General features: G+C 40.7%; 2 protein-coding genes across 2 annotated transcripts in view; one reads left to right on the top strand and one right to left on the bottom strand.

Annotated features, from left to right (window-relative positions):
- Positions 1–16,024, bottom strand: part of LOC136255785 (small glutamine-rich tetratricopeptide repeat-containing protein alpha-like) — a 149,477-nt gene that overhangs the window by 104,362 nt on the left and 29,091 nt on the right. The window lies entirely within an intron of this gene.
- On the top strand, positions 6,963–8,577 carry LOC136256452 (uncharacterized). Its single transcript, XM_066049411.1, has 8 exons — positions 6,963–6,977; positions 7,051–7,207; positions 7,640–7,690; positions 7,738–7,791; positions 7,856–7,900; positions 7,977–8,018; positions 8,081–8,110; positions 8,162–8,577. Exons 1-8 carry the CDS (start codon positions 6,963–6,965, stop codon positions 8,410–8,412), a joined length of 645 nt encoding a protein of 214 aa, XP_065905483.1. The 3' UTR covers positions 8,413–8,577.

Raw genomic sequence — 16,024 nt, 5'->3', positions numbered from 1 at the left:
GGGCGTGCGACAGACAAGCGTGTAATTTACAGGAACCAAGAAAACACCGTTTCACGCATCTGTGGCTCGATAGTGCTTGATCGGAAATTACCATTTTCGCTGTGGAAATTCCCTCGGGGTGGGGCACCTTACGTTTCAAATATGAGCTGAATCTCCCTAGCCGTCACTGAGATATGTGTCTTCAAAGTTCGTCTTAGTTTCTTCATATTTTCTTCTTTTCACAATGCTTAGAAAAATCACTATACATAACTCATGCATGCTTTAGTTGATTTTCTTCAAATTTGGAGGGCTGTAAGAATGTAATGCAGCATGTTCATAGTCAAAATTTCGTACACATCGGATAAAGAACAAGTGAGTTATACACGATTTTCGAAAAATGCAATAGCATTTTTTTGCCATAGCCGCAGATAAACTGCTTGAAGGATTGACTCGAAAATTGGTCTGTTCAGGGAGAAACCATCGTAGCGCAAATCTTTTGTGATTTGAAAGAAATTGCACTAACAGTCATGGAGTTATAACAAAAACGCCAACCATGTGTAAAATGTGCACGATCGATGTTTGCTAATAAAAAAGTATTACTTGCCATGCTTACCAAGCAAACTAGTTAATGAAATCAGCTGAAAATAATCAGAGATAGATTAATTATTTTAGAATGATCTTTCAGTGTTTACTAAGAGCACTACAAAAGTGAACTAGGTGTAACAAGTGTGTGATTGAGATACTCTAATAGTGCAGTCACCCTAATAAAACATTCAGCTACATATTAAGTCTCTCTATTAGAACGATTCACCATGACAGAGAATTCAGCTAACAATTAGTCACCCAAAAGAGAGTTCAACTACAATCAAGTCACCCAGTAGAGTGTTCAGCTACAAACAAGTCACCATGTAGAGAGTTCAGCTACCCTATATAATAAACAAGTCACAATGTAGAGTAGGCTGGGCAATATAGCCAACATACGATATATCACGACATTATTTTTTATATCTCAACTACATTTCAAGTCATCCTGTAGAGAGTTCAGCTATAAACAAATCACCCTGTAGAAAGATCAGCTACAAACAAATCACTTTGTAGAGAGATCAGTTAGAAATAAGTCATCCTGTAAGGAGATTAGCTAGAAACAAGTCACCCTGTAGAGAGATCAGCTGGTTTTGTATAAAGAGAATTCATCTACAAACTAATCAACCTGTGGAGAGATCAGCTAGAATAAGTCGCCCTATGTAGACTTCAGCTACCAAAAAAAAAAAAAAAACACCCTGGAGTGAGATCAGCTAGAAACAAGTCACCACATAGACAGTTCATCTAGAAACACTATCGTACAAATAAATCACCCTGTAGAGAGTTCAGCTAGAAATAAGTCACTCTGTAGAGGGTTCGTCTAGAAACAAGTCACCCTGTAGAGAGAGATCAGCTAGAAACAAATCGCCTTGTGTAGAGATCAGCTAGAAACAAATCATCCTGTGTGGAGATCAGTTAGAAACAATTGCAAATCACCCTGTACAGAGATCAGCTAGAAACAAATCACCCTATGAAGAGTTCAACTACATTTCTGTAGACAGTTCAGCTAGACTTTAGGTCAGCAGCCAGTAGAGAGATCAGGTCAACCTGTAGAGAAGTCAGCTAGAAACAAATCACACTGCAGAAAAATCAGCTAGAAGTTACCCTGTAGAGAGATCGGTTAGAAATAAAATCTCCCCGTAGAGAGGTTGGTGAGAAACTACGGTGGCTCTAAAGTTCGCGCAATGCGCCAATATCTAAGTGACAACATCTACGTGACGATGGACAACATCCATGTGACGTTATAGACAATAACTATGTGACTGTAGACAATAATTATGCGATGATAGACGATTACCTATGCGACAATAGTGATGCGATGATTGACAATAACCACACGACAATAATGATGAGACGATTAAGTGATCGATGATAATTTTGTACAACGATCACTGGATGCATGTTGTTACTTGGTCTGAAGATGAAATTAGTTATTGCTGCTGCTGTGGTTGTTGCTGCTGTTGCTGTGGTTGTTGCTGCTGCTGCTGCTGCTGTTATCGCTGCTGCTGTTATCGCTGCTGCTGCTGCTGCTGCTGCTGCTCTCCTTGTAGCTTGCTGTTGTTGTTTGTAGCTTGCTGCAAGTTGCAACACTTGAATAGTAAGATGCAACAAGCAAGCTACAAGGAGGAACAACAATATTATTATTAAACAACATCAGCAACAGCAGCAGCAGCAATAACAAATTTCAACTTTGAACAGACCAAGTAGCAACATGCAGCCAGTGATACATTATCATTGATCATGTGATTGTCTCATCATTATTGTCGTGCGATTATTGTCAATCATCGCATCACTATTGTCGCATAGGTAATTGTCATAGGCGTAGCAAGATATTTTTAGATAGGGGGGCTCTACTTTGGAGTAAAAGAAAAAAAAAAAAAAAAAAAAAAAAGGTCATCACCTGCTAAGAATTGCGTGAATAATATAAATTGTATCACTGATAAAGCACATAAAAATCCTTATTCACAACTTCATAGTTTTCTACGCTGCTTCTCTGAATACTGTGACTGCTTTATTAGAGTGACTGACTACTCTAATAGAGTATCACGATCTTTTTTGAATTTACAATCACAAAATCGTAAGGGGTGCTCCAGCCCCCCGGGTTGCTACGCCTATGATCGTCTATCATCATGTAATTATTGCCTACCGTCACATAGTTATCGTCTAATGTCACGTGGATATTGTGAATCATCGCATAGATGTTGTTGCTTAGATATTGACGCATGACGTGACCTTTAGGGCCACTGTAAGAAACAAATCACACTGTAGAGAGATCAGCCAGAAATAAGTCACCTTGTGGGTAGTTCAGCTACAAAAAAAAATCACTAGAAATTAGTCAATTTGTGAGCAAGCAAATCACAGAGATCAGCTAGAAACAAGTCACCCTGTAGAAGATCCGCTATAATCAAATCACCCTGTAGTCTAAGAGAGATCAGCTAGTAAAAAGTCACCCTGTAGAAGATCTGCTAGAATCAAATCACCCTGTAGAGAAATCAGCTACTACAGACTCCGGTTATTAGGCGCATGCGCTTATAATTTTCGGAGGTGAAATTTACTATGCTTGTTAAGCGCATGCACTTTTAAATTACGGTAAGGAATTTTTGCTAGGAGGGCTTTAGTTGTGCCCACTACAGTTTTCAAGTGATTTGAACACTAGTTAATAGTTTGCTCCAGTCGTGGTAACGGAAATCTATAGAAGTCAGGTAGCATGCAGTTACAACTTATCGTTATCACAGATGGCTAGACACTGGCCTGGTGAGGCATCGAGTGTGCTGTGACATGCCTGATTCGTTCTAACAACAATTCTATGTAGTACGAGATGGCAGAGGCGATTTCAACCATACAGGGTATGTACTTAACAAACAGGGGTCTAGCACAAGTCTACCATATGTGCTTAACAGGCAATATGCACCTAATAACCAGAGTCTACGGTAGTAAAAGTCAATCTGTAGAGAGATCTGCTATAAACTAGTCACCCCAACTACATTTCAAATCAACCTGAAGAGTGTTCAGGTAGAAATAAGTTACCCTGTACAGAGATCAGCTAAAAATAAGTTACCCTGTAGAGAAATCAACTAGAAATTAAACAAGTCACAGAGAGTTCAAGAACATTTTGAGTCTCCTTGTAAAGAGTTCACCTGTAAGTATTCCGTGGAATGTTCAGCTATGTCACAAGAGTTTACAAGCTACAAGTCACTCTGTGAAGTGTTCAACTACAAACCATTCTCTCTGTAGTCTAAGAGTACAGTTACATTGCAAGTCTCCCTGTATATAGAAATTTCAGCTACATACACATTTCCCTGTAAGTTCAACCTGTGTTACTTAATTTTTATGATCAATCAACACAATTGCAAATTAAATAATAATTCCTAAATGTACATGCTAAGCAAATCATCAGAATCTTTTCTCTCATAGCTAATCATCATTCCTGTAGTAAAAAAAAGACAAGTTAAAAGAAACACCTAAAGCTGGCCATGGGCTGGCTTTAGGTATGAAATTACAAAAAGAAGTGATTTCTATTCAAAAAACAGCCAAGCTGTAAAAAAGGGTGTGGCCTCCAAAAAGCCAGGGTGAAAAAAGATGTGAAATCAAAGGTGGCGGCCAAGAAATGGCAGTGATGGTAGGTTAATGGTAAAAAATTTAATAATGACAATTCAGGTGAATTTGGTGCTGAATCCTAGTGAACACATTCACCCGAATTGTTGTTATTAAAATTTTGTCATTAGCCTACCATCACAGCCATTTCTTGGCTGCCACCTTAGATTTCACATCTTTATTCACCCTGGCTTTTTTTGGAGGCCGCACCCTTTTTTTACAGCTTGGCTGTTTTTTGATTAGGTATATATTACTCGCTTGTGGTTTGAGGTACATGACACACTAATGCTGTGATGCATATTTGCAGCAGGCTAACAGCCTGTGATAGGTGTCAATCTCCCAAGCCAGTGTAGGTTGATAGCCCACACTGCACTGGGTGACTAATAACCCCAGCCAGTAAAAGTCCACCATTTCATAGACATACCTTAAATCTACAATGATATGTGGCAACAGGTACATGTAACATTGGTCCTATGTTTGTTGAATGGGTGGTAGCAGGTAACGTTGCTTCGATATGAATGCACAAGTCCTGGGGATATATTACTAGGTGCCACAACTGACTGTTCATTGTGAGCAAAACTCAAAGCCTATGAGCAAGTCTACTATGCCAAACTATACAGTGGTTTTGAGGTTGCTGGATACACGACTACGTCGCGCATGTGCAGCAACTAGCCAATGAAATTTAAGCAGCATATTTGAATTTTGTTATATCTGTTGCACATGCGTAATACGATCGTGCCATTAGTATCAAGCAATCTCAAAATCTCTGTAGTTCCTTTATTTATATTAGTTTGTGTGTTAGTACTCCTGTATTTCATGCAGTGTGTGTTAATTAATATTGCATGAACCATGGCTACTTAGGTGTGTTTCACTGATTTAGACAATGGCATGTCAAGAATGCTTTGATATTTGCAAAGCATGCAGGGTTTTAGTATAGGTAAGACATGCATTGCTAGGAGTCTTCAGTGGATAAACAACCCTCAGGAATGATGTAATAATCACTGAGGCGGAGCCGAGGTGATTAAAACATCATGCCTGAGGGATGTTTATCCACTGAAGAATCCTAGCAATGTATGTCTTAGTAATTTAGACAATGGCCTGTGGTGACTGGAATTTTGTTTTGAACCCACAAAGTATGTAGTTTGTTGAAGTTTGTGGCTAGGTGTCTTACTTGGTTCCACCTGTTTACAGGTGTCTTACTAGAATAAAAACCTTGCATACTTTGCAAATATCAAAGCATTCTTGACATGCCATTGTCTAATTCTAGTAAGACACCTGTAGACAGGTGGAACCTAGTAAGACACCTAGCCACAATCTTCAACAAACTAATTGCATACTTTGTGGGTTCATAACAAAATTCCAGTCACCACAGGCCATTGTCTAAATTACTAAGACATGCATTGCTAGGATTCTTCAGTGGATAAACATCCCTCAGGAATGATGTAATAATCACCTCGGCTCCGCCTCGGTGATTATTACATCATTCCTTCAGGTTGTTTATCCACTGTTAGCACATTTGTCGAATCACGTTTTGTGGTTGTCGATGTTGGTGGCATCAACATTTATATTTTTGGCAGGTGGTCAGGTTGTTTCATCACGTGATCCGGTGTCACGTGATCCCCTTTCAGCGCAGGTCGGTGACAGGCGCGTAGCTGCTTTTTGAGCCTTTGTTGTAATCTGTATGACTCGATGTTGGATTTTTGGCCCCTGCAGCTAACTCGAGCCTATCTGGGCGAGAGTTCCATAGCCCGTGGTGTAGAGACGGGTCTGACCTTTCACCTTATTCCTTGTCTATTAGGAGTAAGGGAGTATGTGGTGGAATTTGTAGAACAGGGTTGGGAGTGGGTGGGGCACTTTTACACACGACAAGTTGAATTTCGATCACACGAGTCAACAAATGGCGCATTCTGCATCACGGGCGTGATTGGCTGGAGGCGTGTGTGATTCTTTGTGTGCTAACCACGGTTAACCTACAGTAGAGGACACAAAAAACTTCCCATTTCGTTTCTGTTTCACGTTTTAATTTAATAAGCTAAATGGATTACACACTGGCTTTAAACGTCAAACGAAACAGAAAACGACACGAGCACGAAGCGGTTTTTGGAAATCCATAGCTAACATGAACGTTTAGTATAGCCCCTTTATCTTTGAAACAGCAGACTACTGTACCCACCCTCGAAACTAAGCCACTGAGTATCGTGCGTATTCAACAGTTTAAATTATGAATAAAGTACCGGTAAAGGCAGTTTCATGCGCTGGTACTAAGCTACCGGATATAACAATAGCTACTGTCCAAAGCACCCCACTATCATGGTTTTATTATTCTGCTGTGTAGTCTCGTTACAGGGAACAACGTGAAGATCAACTAGCTGTGGAGCCAGTCCTACCGGCAGCAGCCTGCACACGCCTCACCATGCAGGCGTATCTCCTAACCATATTAACCTTGTTTGTATGCTCTTTTACAGGTATATATTCTACAAAGATGCGTGTTTATGCACTTAGCTATATGTATTACACCATTTGTTGTATGTCTTGTTTCATTAAAAAAACCAGAAGTGAAACTAGCGAATACGCGAAAGAATATAGGTTAGACTAGTTTACTGTTAGAAAGAGGCTCAGCGAGCTATTACTTATAGATACTTACAAGGTAATCTTTTAACACGTTCACATCGCTCTGACTTCTGTACGAATATGATAGAATCAACTATAATTACTACACTGACATCATAATTAGCATAACCGGAACGAACTACCCCACTAATTATGCAAGAAGCTTGACACATCGTAGGTCCCTGCAAAGAAAGAGGATGACGCTGAGAACTGTACAGTCAAGTACAGGTACAATCTTATAAATATGCAACCCTGCAGCTGTTTTAGCAAATTGATCCGTTGCAGACATTCATTGTCTCGTATCGTGGCCTGAAGAAGGTGACGCTTTGTGAGTCGTACACTCAGAGCATTAAAAAACCGGCTTTCAATCAGCTGGAGAAAGGCTGCGAGATTGAGTTACTCATCAAAGGGAAGAAGTTGTGCGGGAAACTAGAGTTGACTGGTAAGTTTTTACATGATCTTAACGATTGTGGTGTGGTGTCTACATTGTGGTCTATATTGTGGTACATGGCTTCATTGCTTGTAGATAAACATGGCTTTCTGTTCTAAGAACTGCTAATAAATAGGTTAAATATTCAGTACTACATGTACACTTGTTCAGTTTTGTACATTTCTATCTGCAGCTAGCTAGTATGATGTTATACATTGCTTGTAGATTTGCTTAGAAAGATCAGTGACAGAATGCAAAGGGTTTTATCCCTGAAATAGTGTGATTCTTGAAAACTCAAGTTTTTTACTTACCAGCTGTATGCTATAATTGCTATGTGAGTACAGTATTTTAACTTGGGAAAAGATTAGTCAATATTTGTCCTAATATTGCTTACACCTGAATACCTTGGGATCACTGTTAGTTACTTCTCCAATGTTCACACAGGATCAAAAGAGCAAGTTGAGCTGGCTGAAAGGAGCTTGACATCCTATACAGGTATGTGCCAGTGAGCACAATTCTAAAATGACAATCCATGCTTGTAGATAAAGATAATGACAGTGACTTTTTGCCACCAAACAAAGGAACAAAGAGAAATTGTAAGTTGTATAATATCTAATTGGCTGCCACACAATCAAAGTATCCTGTTCTACTCACTAACAGCAAAAGAAAAAAAGAAAAGAAAAAAAGTCACAGATAGTATAGAATGTAAGTTAATGCTATGTATATGTTTAACTATTATCTATGTATATGTTTAACTATTATTTATATGGTAATTCTGTAGCAAATGGACCAAGCAAAAAAGTGAAGAAAGAAAAAAAAGATTGTAAGTTCAATGATATGCATAGTGGTCTAGTTATCATGTAGCAATACTCATCATAATCATAGTGAAAGATGTGCCAAGCAAGAAAGGGAAAGGTGAGGTATCCATAATACCTATATACTTGTATAAATTCAAATGTTCTATAGGTAAAAAGAAGAGTGAAGAGCCTGACGACTGCTTTATACTAGCCATATCAAATCATGGGGGCAAGGTTGTCTCTAGCAGTGATGAAGTAAAGATAGCCTCTACTGAAGAGAACACGAATAGCAAGCCTGAAGAGTATGGCAATATTGATAATGAAATTAATGATGTTGAGGAAAATATGGAAATTGTGGAATCAGGTAAAATGTTAAATAATTTATTACAATTAGCTGCTGTGTATCCCAGATCAGGATGATACAGATGTACAACTCACAGACAGGGTTGAGGAAATAGAAGTGCGGCTTGTTAAGCTGGAGCAGGTTGTGCACATGCAGCAGATGATGAAGACAATGATAGAAAACAACTTCTATTCCCAGTACTGGTCACCACAACATCAGTGGAAATACCAACCATCTCAATTTCAAGCCACACCACCACCACCTGAATTTCAAGCAGTAGCAGCAACATCACAACAATATCAGGCTGCAACAACGTCACAGCAATATCAAGCAGCAAAAATGTCACAGCAATATCAGAGAACAACACCACCACAGGCTGAGCCATACCAATCACCACAATATATGGTTGCTGATAATTCATCATCTAATCCTCAGAGTTCCAATCCTCCAGAGCCATTGGGTTTAAATCCGGTTTCTGCCAACCACAATGTATTGCCTTCTTCAGCAATATAAAGCCACAAACTTCTTCCCGTCAGTAAGGTGCTGGAAAAATACCCTAAGCTGTTAGATGAGTCAAATGCTGGTAACTTGGCCCAAAAGCTAGCTAAAGAAGCTTTTTTTGGAACTGATATTATGATACGATGCACTCCCAGTGGTATTCATGGTGGTTTGCCAGCCTTGCCACAGACAGAGCTATTTGAACTAAAAAAGGCCATCTTCCGACTGTTCCCCCGTTACCACCAATGCCCAACCCAATTTGAAGGCACATGGAAGAGATGCTATACCTCTATTACTGAAGCCTGTAAACGTTTGCGCTAAACTCTAGGTGAAAACTTTCTGCAGGCATTGCTATAACTTGTATTTATACTACTAAAGTCAAGCAGAATTTGTGAGTGTTTACATGAAAATACAGTGTGTTACTTGAAAAATATTAAGTTGCAGACAAGTAAGGGGTGGTCCACAATTTTCAGCTTTTTTGTAAGCGTACAAAGAGTACTCTTTTTTCTGACCCCCTCCCCCCAGCCAAAAGCGTACTGTATAATTGTTGACACATGGATGTATTGTATAGCAGAACAAACACCCAGACACTTTAATATTGCAAAATTCATGTATGGTGTTTGTTTTGTCTTTTAGGCAACTTATCATTTAGATGCTTTTGAAGCTGATATCCTGAAGGAAATGTTCCTACACACAGCAGACATTAGTATTAACCTGATGCACATTTGCAAATGTGTACATACAGATCATAGAAACAACTTGTTCTTGGCCATCTTCGATGTGTTCATACAAAACCATATCACTGGCAGTAGCAACAGCAGTACTAGTCTGTAGGGTGTTCTGAAGTGGACTGGAGTCAGGAGATGTGGGTACACTCTGCAGAGACAGGTTTTCTCTATGGGCAACCCACAACTACCACAACTACCACAACTATGTAGTGTGAACAAATTAGTACCCACATAATCCAGCCTCCCATACCCAATAGTATTCCTAAACCCACAACAACACCTTCTGCAGATACTAAACAAAAGCAACAACCAGTGTAGCTAGATGTCATTCAATTGTAATCGTTTATCAGTGTTAATTGCTATATAGACTAAGACTAAAGAAAAATAAGTAAGTCAGTACTGTTATAAAAGTATATAAAGCCTGTAGTATGTGTTATCACGCTGATAACTGTTCCTACCTGTAGTTTGAAACATGGTTTATCTTTGCTTTCAGCTTATAAAGCCTCATTTCATTGGTAGCTAGCTAGCTTAACCTAGCCCTGGCACTGTTTTCCAGAGTTCGCCAAAGCACATGTGTTGGCTTGGGCCCATTCATTAACAGCATGAGCTCGCTTAGTTCACCGTTTAATTGGACACTGAATTGCATGAAGTAGAAGTAGTGCTTACTAGAGCCTTATCACTGCATTCGGATTTCTTTCCAACTCACATGATCAGCATTTTTAAAAAGCATACATGTGATTTTACCCCCTCCCCCCTAGCGTACGGTTTGTATGCTCGCGAAACAGCTGAAAATTGTGGACCACCCCTAAATAGTTTTCATACCATACAGCAGGTTTTTTTGAGGGGGGGAATATTTTTCCTTCTGAAACTTGGAAAGGTTTACATTTTTGGATACAATGGCATTTTGATCAAGCTACAAATATTGAGGTGGAAACTTTTCATGGGTCAATCTCAAAAATTTCACCCCACAAAAAAGCCCTGCTATATGGTATTGAGTACATTAACTAGAATCAGGACATATGTCAGCGATGAGTCGATCTGGTAGTGGGATTATGGGCGTATTGTGGTGCTCAACCGACAGGCTTTAAATGGAATCAGAAGAGCCTGTGAGACATGCCTGGCTGATCTTATAATGACGGTCTTAAACCGTGACCGGCATGTACTGTTAGCATAAGTTTCAGGCTCAAATTGTTCCTAGAAAACTAGCCTGACATACTTCAAGAGACATTTGGGTCTAACCCAGCCAACAAAGTAATGAGCACTGCCCATGTCACATTAACCAATGTACCCTTGGCTAATGGAAAGAATTAAGTGGGAGGGAGGGATGGGAGAAGAGCAGAACACGAACAACAACTTCGGCAGCGTGTTTACGCAAATGTGTCTGCGCTCTGTGGGGCCTACTTTGAAGTGAGCGCCTGAATGGTAGGAATGCACCCACTGGGGGTTGTCTAACCGGTTTGGGTGCCCTTACAGGTAGCACCAAGTCTGTCCTGCTAGTTAACCCTGTTTAACCTACGGTTAAACTTGCAGTAGACAATATGTTATTAACTCTTGAATGGCTTCACAGTTTGTTTGATATGCCCTTGTTTAATATTAATTTTATAGGTTGTACAATATTGAATATACTATCATCTAATGTATTATGTGTTCAATAATCAGTTACCGCACCTTCAAGTTCAATTACTCTAGGAATAACTTTTTTTAAAATGTCTAATATATTTCCTGCACTTCTCTCCCATAACGGTATCCCAAAACTCCATAGCACCTTGCTTAAGTTCCTCTTTGTTTCTTGGCTTTACTTCCCTACGCAAATATTCTTTTAGTTCGTGCCACAAATTTTCTATTGGATTTAAATCAGGTGACTCTGGAGGGGTTTTCCACCATGTAATTTTATTATCTTTAAAGAAATCTTTGGCTGCACCTACAACAGGTAGTTACTAAGTGAATACGTAATACAGCTTACAAACTGATGTATGTTTAGGGTCATTGTCCTGCATAAAACGGTGTCTTGATGGGTACACATCCTTTAAAAATGATAATAATGTTCTCCTTAGTATTGTGCAATACTTTTCACCATTCATTATCCCCTCAAAGATGCAAATACCTGTACGGCCCTTCATGCTGATACCAGCCCAAACATGTATCTTGACTGGATGCTTTGCTCTGTGAACGTGTTAGCATGGTAAATGTTTACAGTACCTAGGTTTGTTCTTGGGTAATTCTCCCCTTTTTCTGCAGCTAAACCGACGATGGCTTTCCAGTTGTATGCTGCATTCATCAGAAAACACTACATCAGCAAAGTCGTCATCCTTATAATGCTGGCACCACTCTAATCGCTTTATCTTGTTCACTTCTCTTATAATCTGGCAATACGCACTGCCTCTGAACGTCCACCCTAGCAAGCTTCTGCATCTCAAGACTGTTCGTAAGCTTAGCTGGTAACTAAGTGCTGTTAACAGTACGTGTAGCTGGCTGGCAGTGGTTTCATCATTTCTGCGCATTTGTGCTTCCACTGCTTGCTGTATCTCCTCTGTTATAACAGTCTTCCTTCCACTCCCCTGGCGCCTGGCAATTGTTCCCGTAGCCAAGAATCGCTTCTCAAAATTTGCCACGCCTTTTCTTGTTGCTTCAATTCCTTCGTTCCGTAAGAGTAGGGCAATAGTAGGAGGTCGCTTGCTTTGGTATAGGTAATAAAGGATTCTTAGCTTTGTATAATCGTTGTACACCATTATTACGTTGCAACAAAGCAGGAAAATATACCGCCACAAATACAAAGCGGGCAATTGTGCCACCATTCATGACTTAGTAACGTATCACTAGCTGTAGATGTAACTATGCGTGTAACGATCTTTACGTTCACTTCAGGTAAATAATCTTACATACATACGTGCATCTTGTTAGAAATGGTAATAACATAATATTTGTGAGACGTCACGAATTGTCATGGATGGCGTTGCTGGGATGGTCTTCTTGAGCTGGCGAATCCTGAAAAAAAAGCAATAGCATTAAAGTAAACACGTAAATAAGTCACCTGTTACTGATGATAGCGAATCATATACAGAAAGAAACTTCTCTGTTTCTGTCGTAACGACGCATCGTGGTGGCGGTCTAGTGTAGCCTTGGTCTTGATCAATAGCTGCGTATAAGCTAAATGAGGTACAGAAATATTGTATGCGATAAGCTGGCACAGGCCTTTAGGTGGCCAAACGCAAGCGTTTAGTCATATTTATTGTATCCATGCACTTATCATTGGGGATAGCGTAACGTTTAAATGCAACGGAACGTTAACCAGTTAATGGCTACAAATGAATGGCTTATCGATGGAAACGGAACTCTTCCGTTCCCGACGTGAAACGGAAACGAAATGGGAAGTTTTTTGTGTCCTCTACTGTATTAACCTTCATTTAGCACATCTGTCGAATCACGTTTTGTGGTTGTTGATGTTGGTGGCATCAACATTTATATTTTTGGCAGGTGGTCAGGTTGTTCCATCACGTGATCCGGTGTCACGTGATCCCCTCTCAGCGCAGGTCGGTGACAGGTGCGTAGCTGCTTTTCGAGCCTTTGTTGTAATCTGTATGACTCGATGTTGGATTTTTGGCCCTTGCAGCTAACTCGAGCCTATCTGGGCGAGAGTTCCATAGCTCAAAGAAAGCCCATAATTGGGTAGTACTGGTTATAACTAAATGGCTAGTTGAAGTGCAAAATGATCATGTTGTTTGAGCTTAGTTTTCTTGTTGCCCAGATGAGGTCTTGTCACCTTTGATAGGCGCTGTTAAGTGTTAGCACGTGTGTCTACCTATTTGTGGTTGACCTGGCCACCTTGATGCAAGCCATGCCAGTAGCGCCGTTAGGAGCTGCAATTAGGTAATGGTTGTTGATACTGACCAGCATAGAAAGGCCAGATGTTTCTGCCACCTTTATTGTAATTGATATGGTCTGATGCCACCTCCTCTGTAATTGATATAGTCTGATGCTAACAGTATAAACTGTATGATGTTACTGGTCTAGTTGTCTTGTTCACTGCAGCTGATCATGGTGCAGTCTGGTGATGACATAGCTGAGGTATGGTTGCTGTGCTGATGTTTCTGCCACCTCGTTGTGACCTGGTCCCATGCTAACAATATAGCTGATATGTGGCTGTAGTTACAGTGCATGGTAATAATGTATAGCTGTCCCAATTTTTTGCCACTGATGTAGACGGACGTTGACTGCATAGTGTTGCTGATGTAGCAGTCACCTCAACCGCAGCTGATGCCTGCAATATAGCTGCCGTGTAGATGTGTGATGACAGGTCACATTGACGGTGATTGATAATTGGGTAGCTGATGTGTGACTGTACTGTGATATCCACGTTAATTTTACTGGGATTGATGTACCCAGGTACTAATGTCGTAGCAAACGTGACTGAAGAGCACTACCAGCAGTGTCACATTTATTGCAGTCAGCTGCAGGTGTTACCAACATTGCTGAAGTGTGAGTGTACCAGCTGAGTTACCAAAGTAGCTGTCATATATTTACTACAATTGATGCAATCAGACACACGTAGTAGATGTGTGATTGCAATGTAATTGTCCCATTTAATGCGGCAGGTGCTACCGATCGACATTGCTGATGTGTGACTATGAGCTCCCAACTTGCATGTCTGTGGTTGATGCAGTCAGGTGCTACTCATCTTACAAGTGCTACTGATGTAGCTCATGTTCGCGTGTTACTGACATAACTCATGTTACAACTTACAAGTACTACCGAGGTAGCTCATGTGTAGACAGTTCATGTTTGAGTGCTACCAGTGTAGCCCTTGTTTGAGCGCTGACGTAGCTCCCGTATACCAATGTCGCTCATGTTTGAGTGCTACTGAGATAGCTCGTGTGTGAGTGCTAATGACATCACTCATAATTGAGTGCTGCCAACTTCCACCATCTCAGTGCTACCGACATAGCTCATGTATGGGAGCTACCAATGTAGCTCATATCTGGATGTAGCTCATGTTTGAGTGCAACTGACGTAGCTCGTGTTTGAATGCTACTGATGTAGCTCGTGTTTGAGTGCTACGGACGTAGATCATGTTCGAGTGCTACGGATGTAGCTCGTGTTTGAGTACTGCCAACGTAGCTCAAACCTGAGTGCTACTGATGTAGCTCATGTTTGAGTGCTACTGATGTAGCACATGTGAGTGATACCAACATAGCTCACATTGTGAGATGTAGCTCATGTTTTAGTATCAACTTACCAACATAGCTCATGTCTGGCTACTACTGATGTAGCTCATGTTTGAGTGTTACTGACATATTGAGTGCTACCGACATAGCTCATATTTAAATGATGCTGGCGTAGCTGATTTTTTTAGTGCTACCAACGTAGCTCATGTTTGAATACTACCGACATAGCTCATGTGAGTGCTACTGACACCGCTCATGTGTAAGTGCTACCGGTGTAGCTGATGTTTGAGCGCTCCGGACGTAGCTCATGTTTGAGTGCTACTGACATAGCTCATGTGTGAGTACTACCAACATAGCTCGCGTTGTGATATGTAGCTCGCGTTGTGATATGTAGCTCGTGTTCAAGTACCAACTTACCTCATTTCAGTACCACCAATATAGCTCATGTTTGAGTGCTACCGACGTAGCTTGTGTTTGAGTGCTACCGGCATAGCTCATTTTGAGTTCTACCGATGTAGCTCCTGTGTGAGTGCTACCAACGTAGCTCACATTGTGATGTGTAGTTCATGTTTGAGTCCAAACTTACCTCATTTTAGTACTACCAGCATAGCTCATGTCTAGCTACTACCGATGTCTCACATCTGAGTGTTACTGACAGCTTGTATCTGGGTGTTACTGACCTGTTGAGTGCTACTGATGTAGCTCAGGTTTGAGTACCACTGACATAGCTTGTGTGAGTGCTACCGACATACGAAGCTCATGTGTGAGTGCTACCGACGTAGCTTATGTTTGAGTGCTAATGGCGTAGCTGATGTTTGAGTGCTACCGACGTAGCTCATGTTTGGGTGCTACCAACGTAGCTCATGTTTGAGTGCTACCAACGTAGCACATGTGTGAGTGCTACCAACGTAGCTAACCTTGTGATATGTGGCTCATGTCTGAGTACTAACTTACTTCATTTCAGCCAACATATATAGCTCGTGTTTGAGTGTTACCGACATAGCTTATGTTGACATAGCTCCTGTGTGAGTGCTACCAACGTAGCTCGCATTGTGATATATAACTCATGTTTGAGTACCAACTTACCTCGTTTCAGTACTACCAGCATAGCTGATGTCTGGCTACTACTGATGTAGTTCATGGCTGAGTGTTACTGACAGCTCATGTCTGGGTATTACTGACATATTGAGTGCTACCGACGTAGCTCAGGTTTGTGTACTAGTGAATGTGGGTGCTACTGACGTAGCCCATGTGTGAGTGCTACCGATGCAGCTCGTGTTTGAGTGCTACCAACGTAGCTC

Source organism: Dysidea avara, chromosome 5 (genome assembly GCF_963678975.1).
Source record: "Dysidea avara chromosome 5, odDysAvar1.4, whole genome shotgun sequence".
Classification (NCBI taxonomy): domain Eukaryota; kingdom Metazoa; phylum Porifera; class Demospongiae; order Dictyoceratida; family Dysideidae; genus Dysidea; species Dysidea avara.
The sequence above is the reverse complement of the archived record's forward strand: the minus strand, read 5'-3'. Positions and strand labels throughout refer to the sequence as shown.

Coding starts and splice junctions, on each gene's coding strand:
- LOC136256452 (XM_066049411.1), top strand. Junction 8,019..8,080: donor GAAGAAAGAAAAAAAAGATT/GTAAGTTCAATG, acceptor TCATAATCATAG/TGAAAGATGTGCCAAGCAAG. Junction 8,111..8,161: donor GCCAAGCAAGAAAGGGAAAG/GTGAGGTATCCA, acceptor AATGTTCTATAG/GTAAAAAGAAGAGTGAAGAG.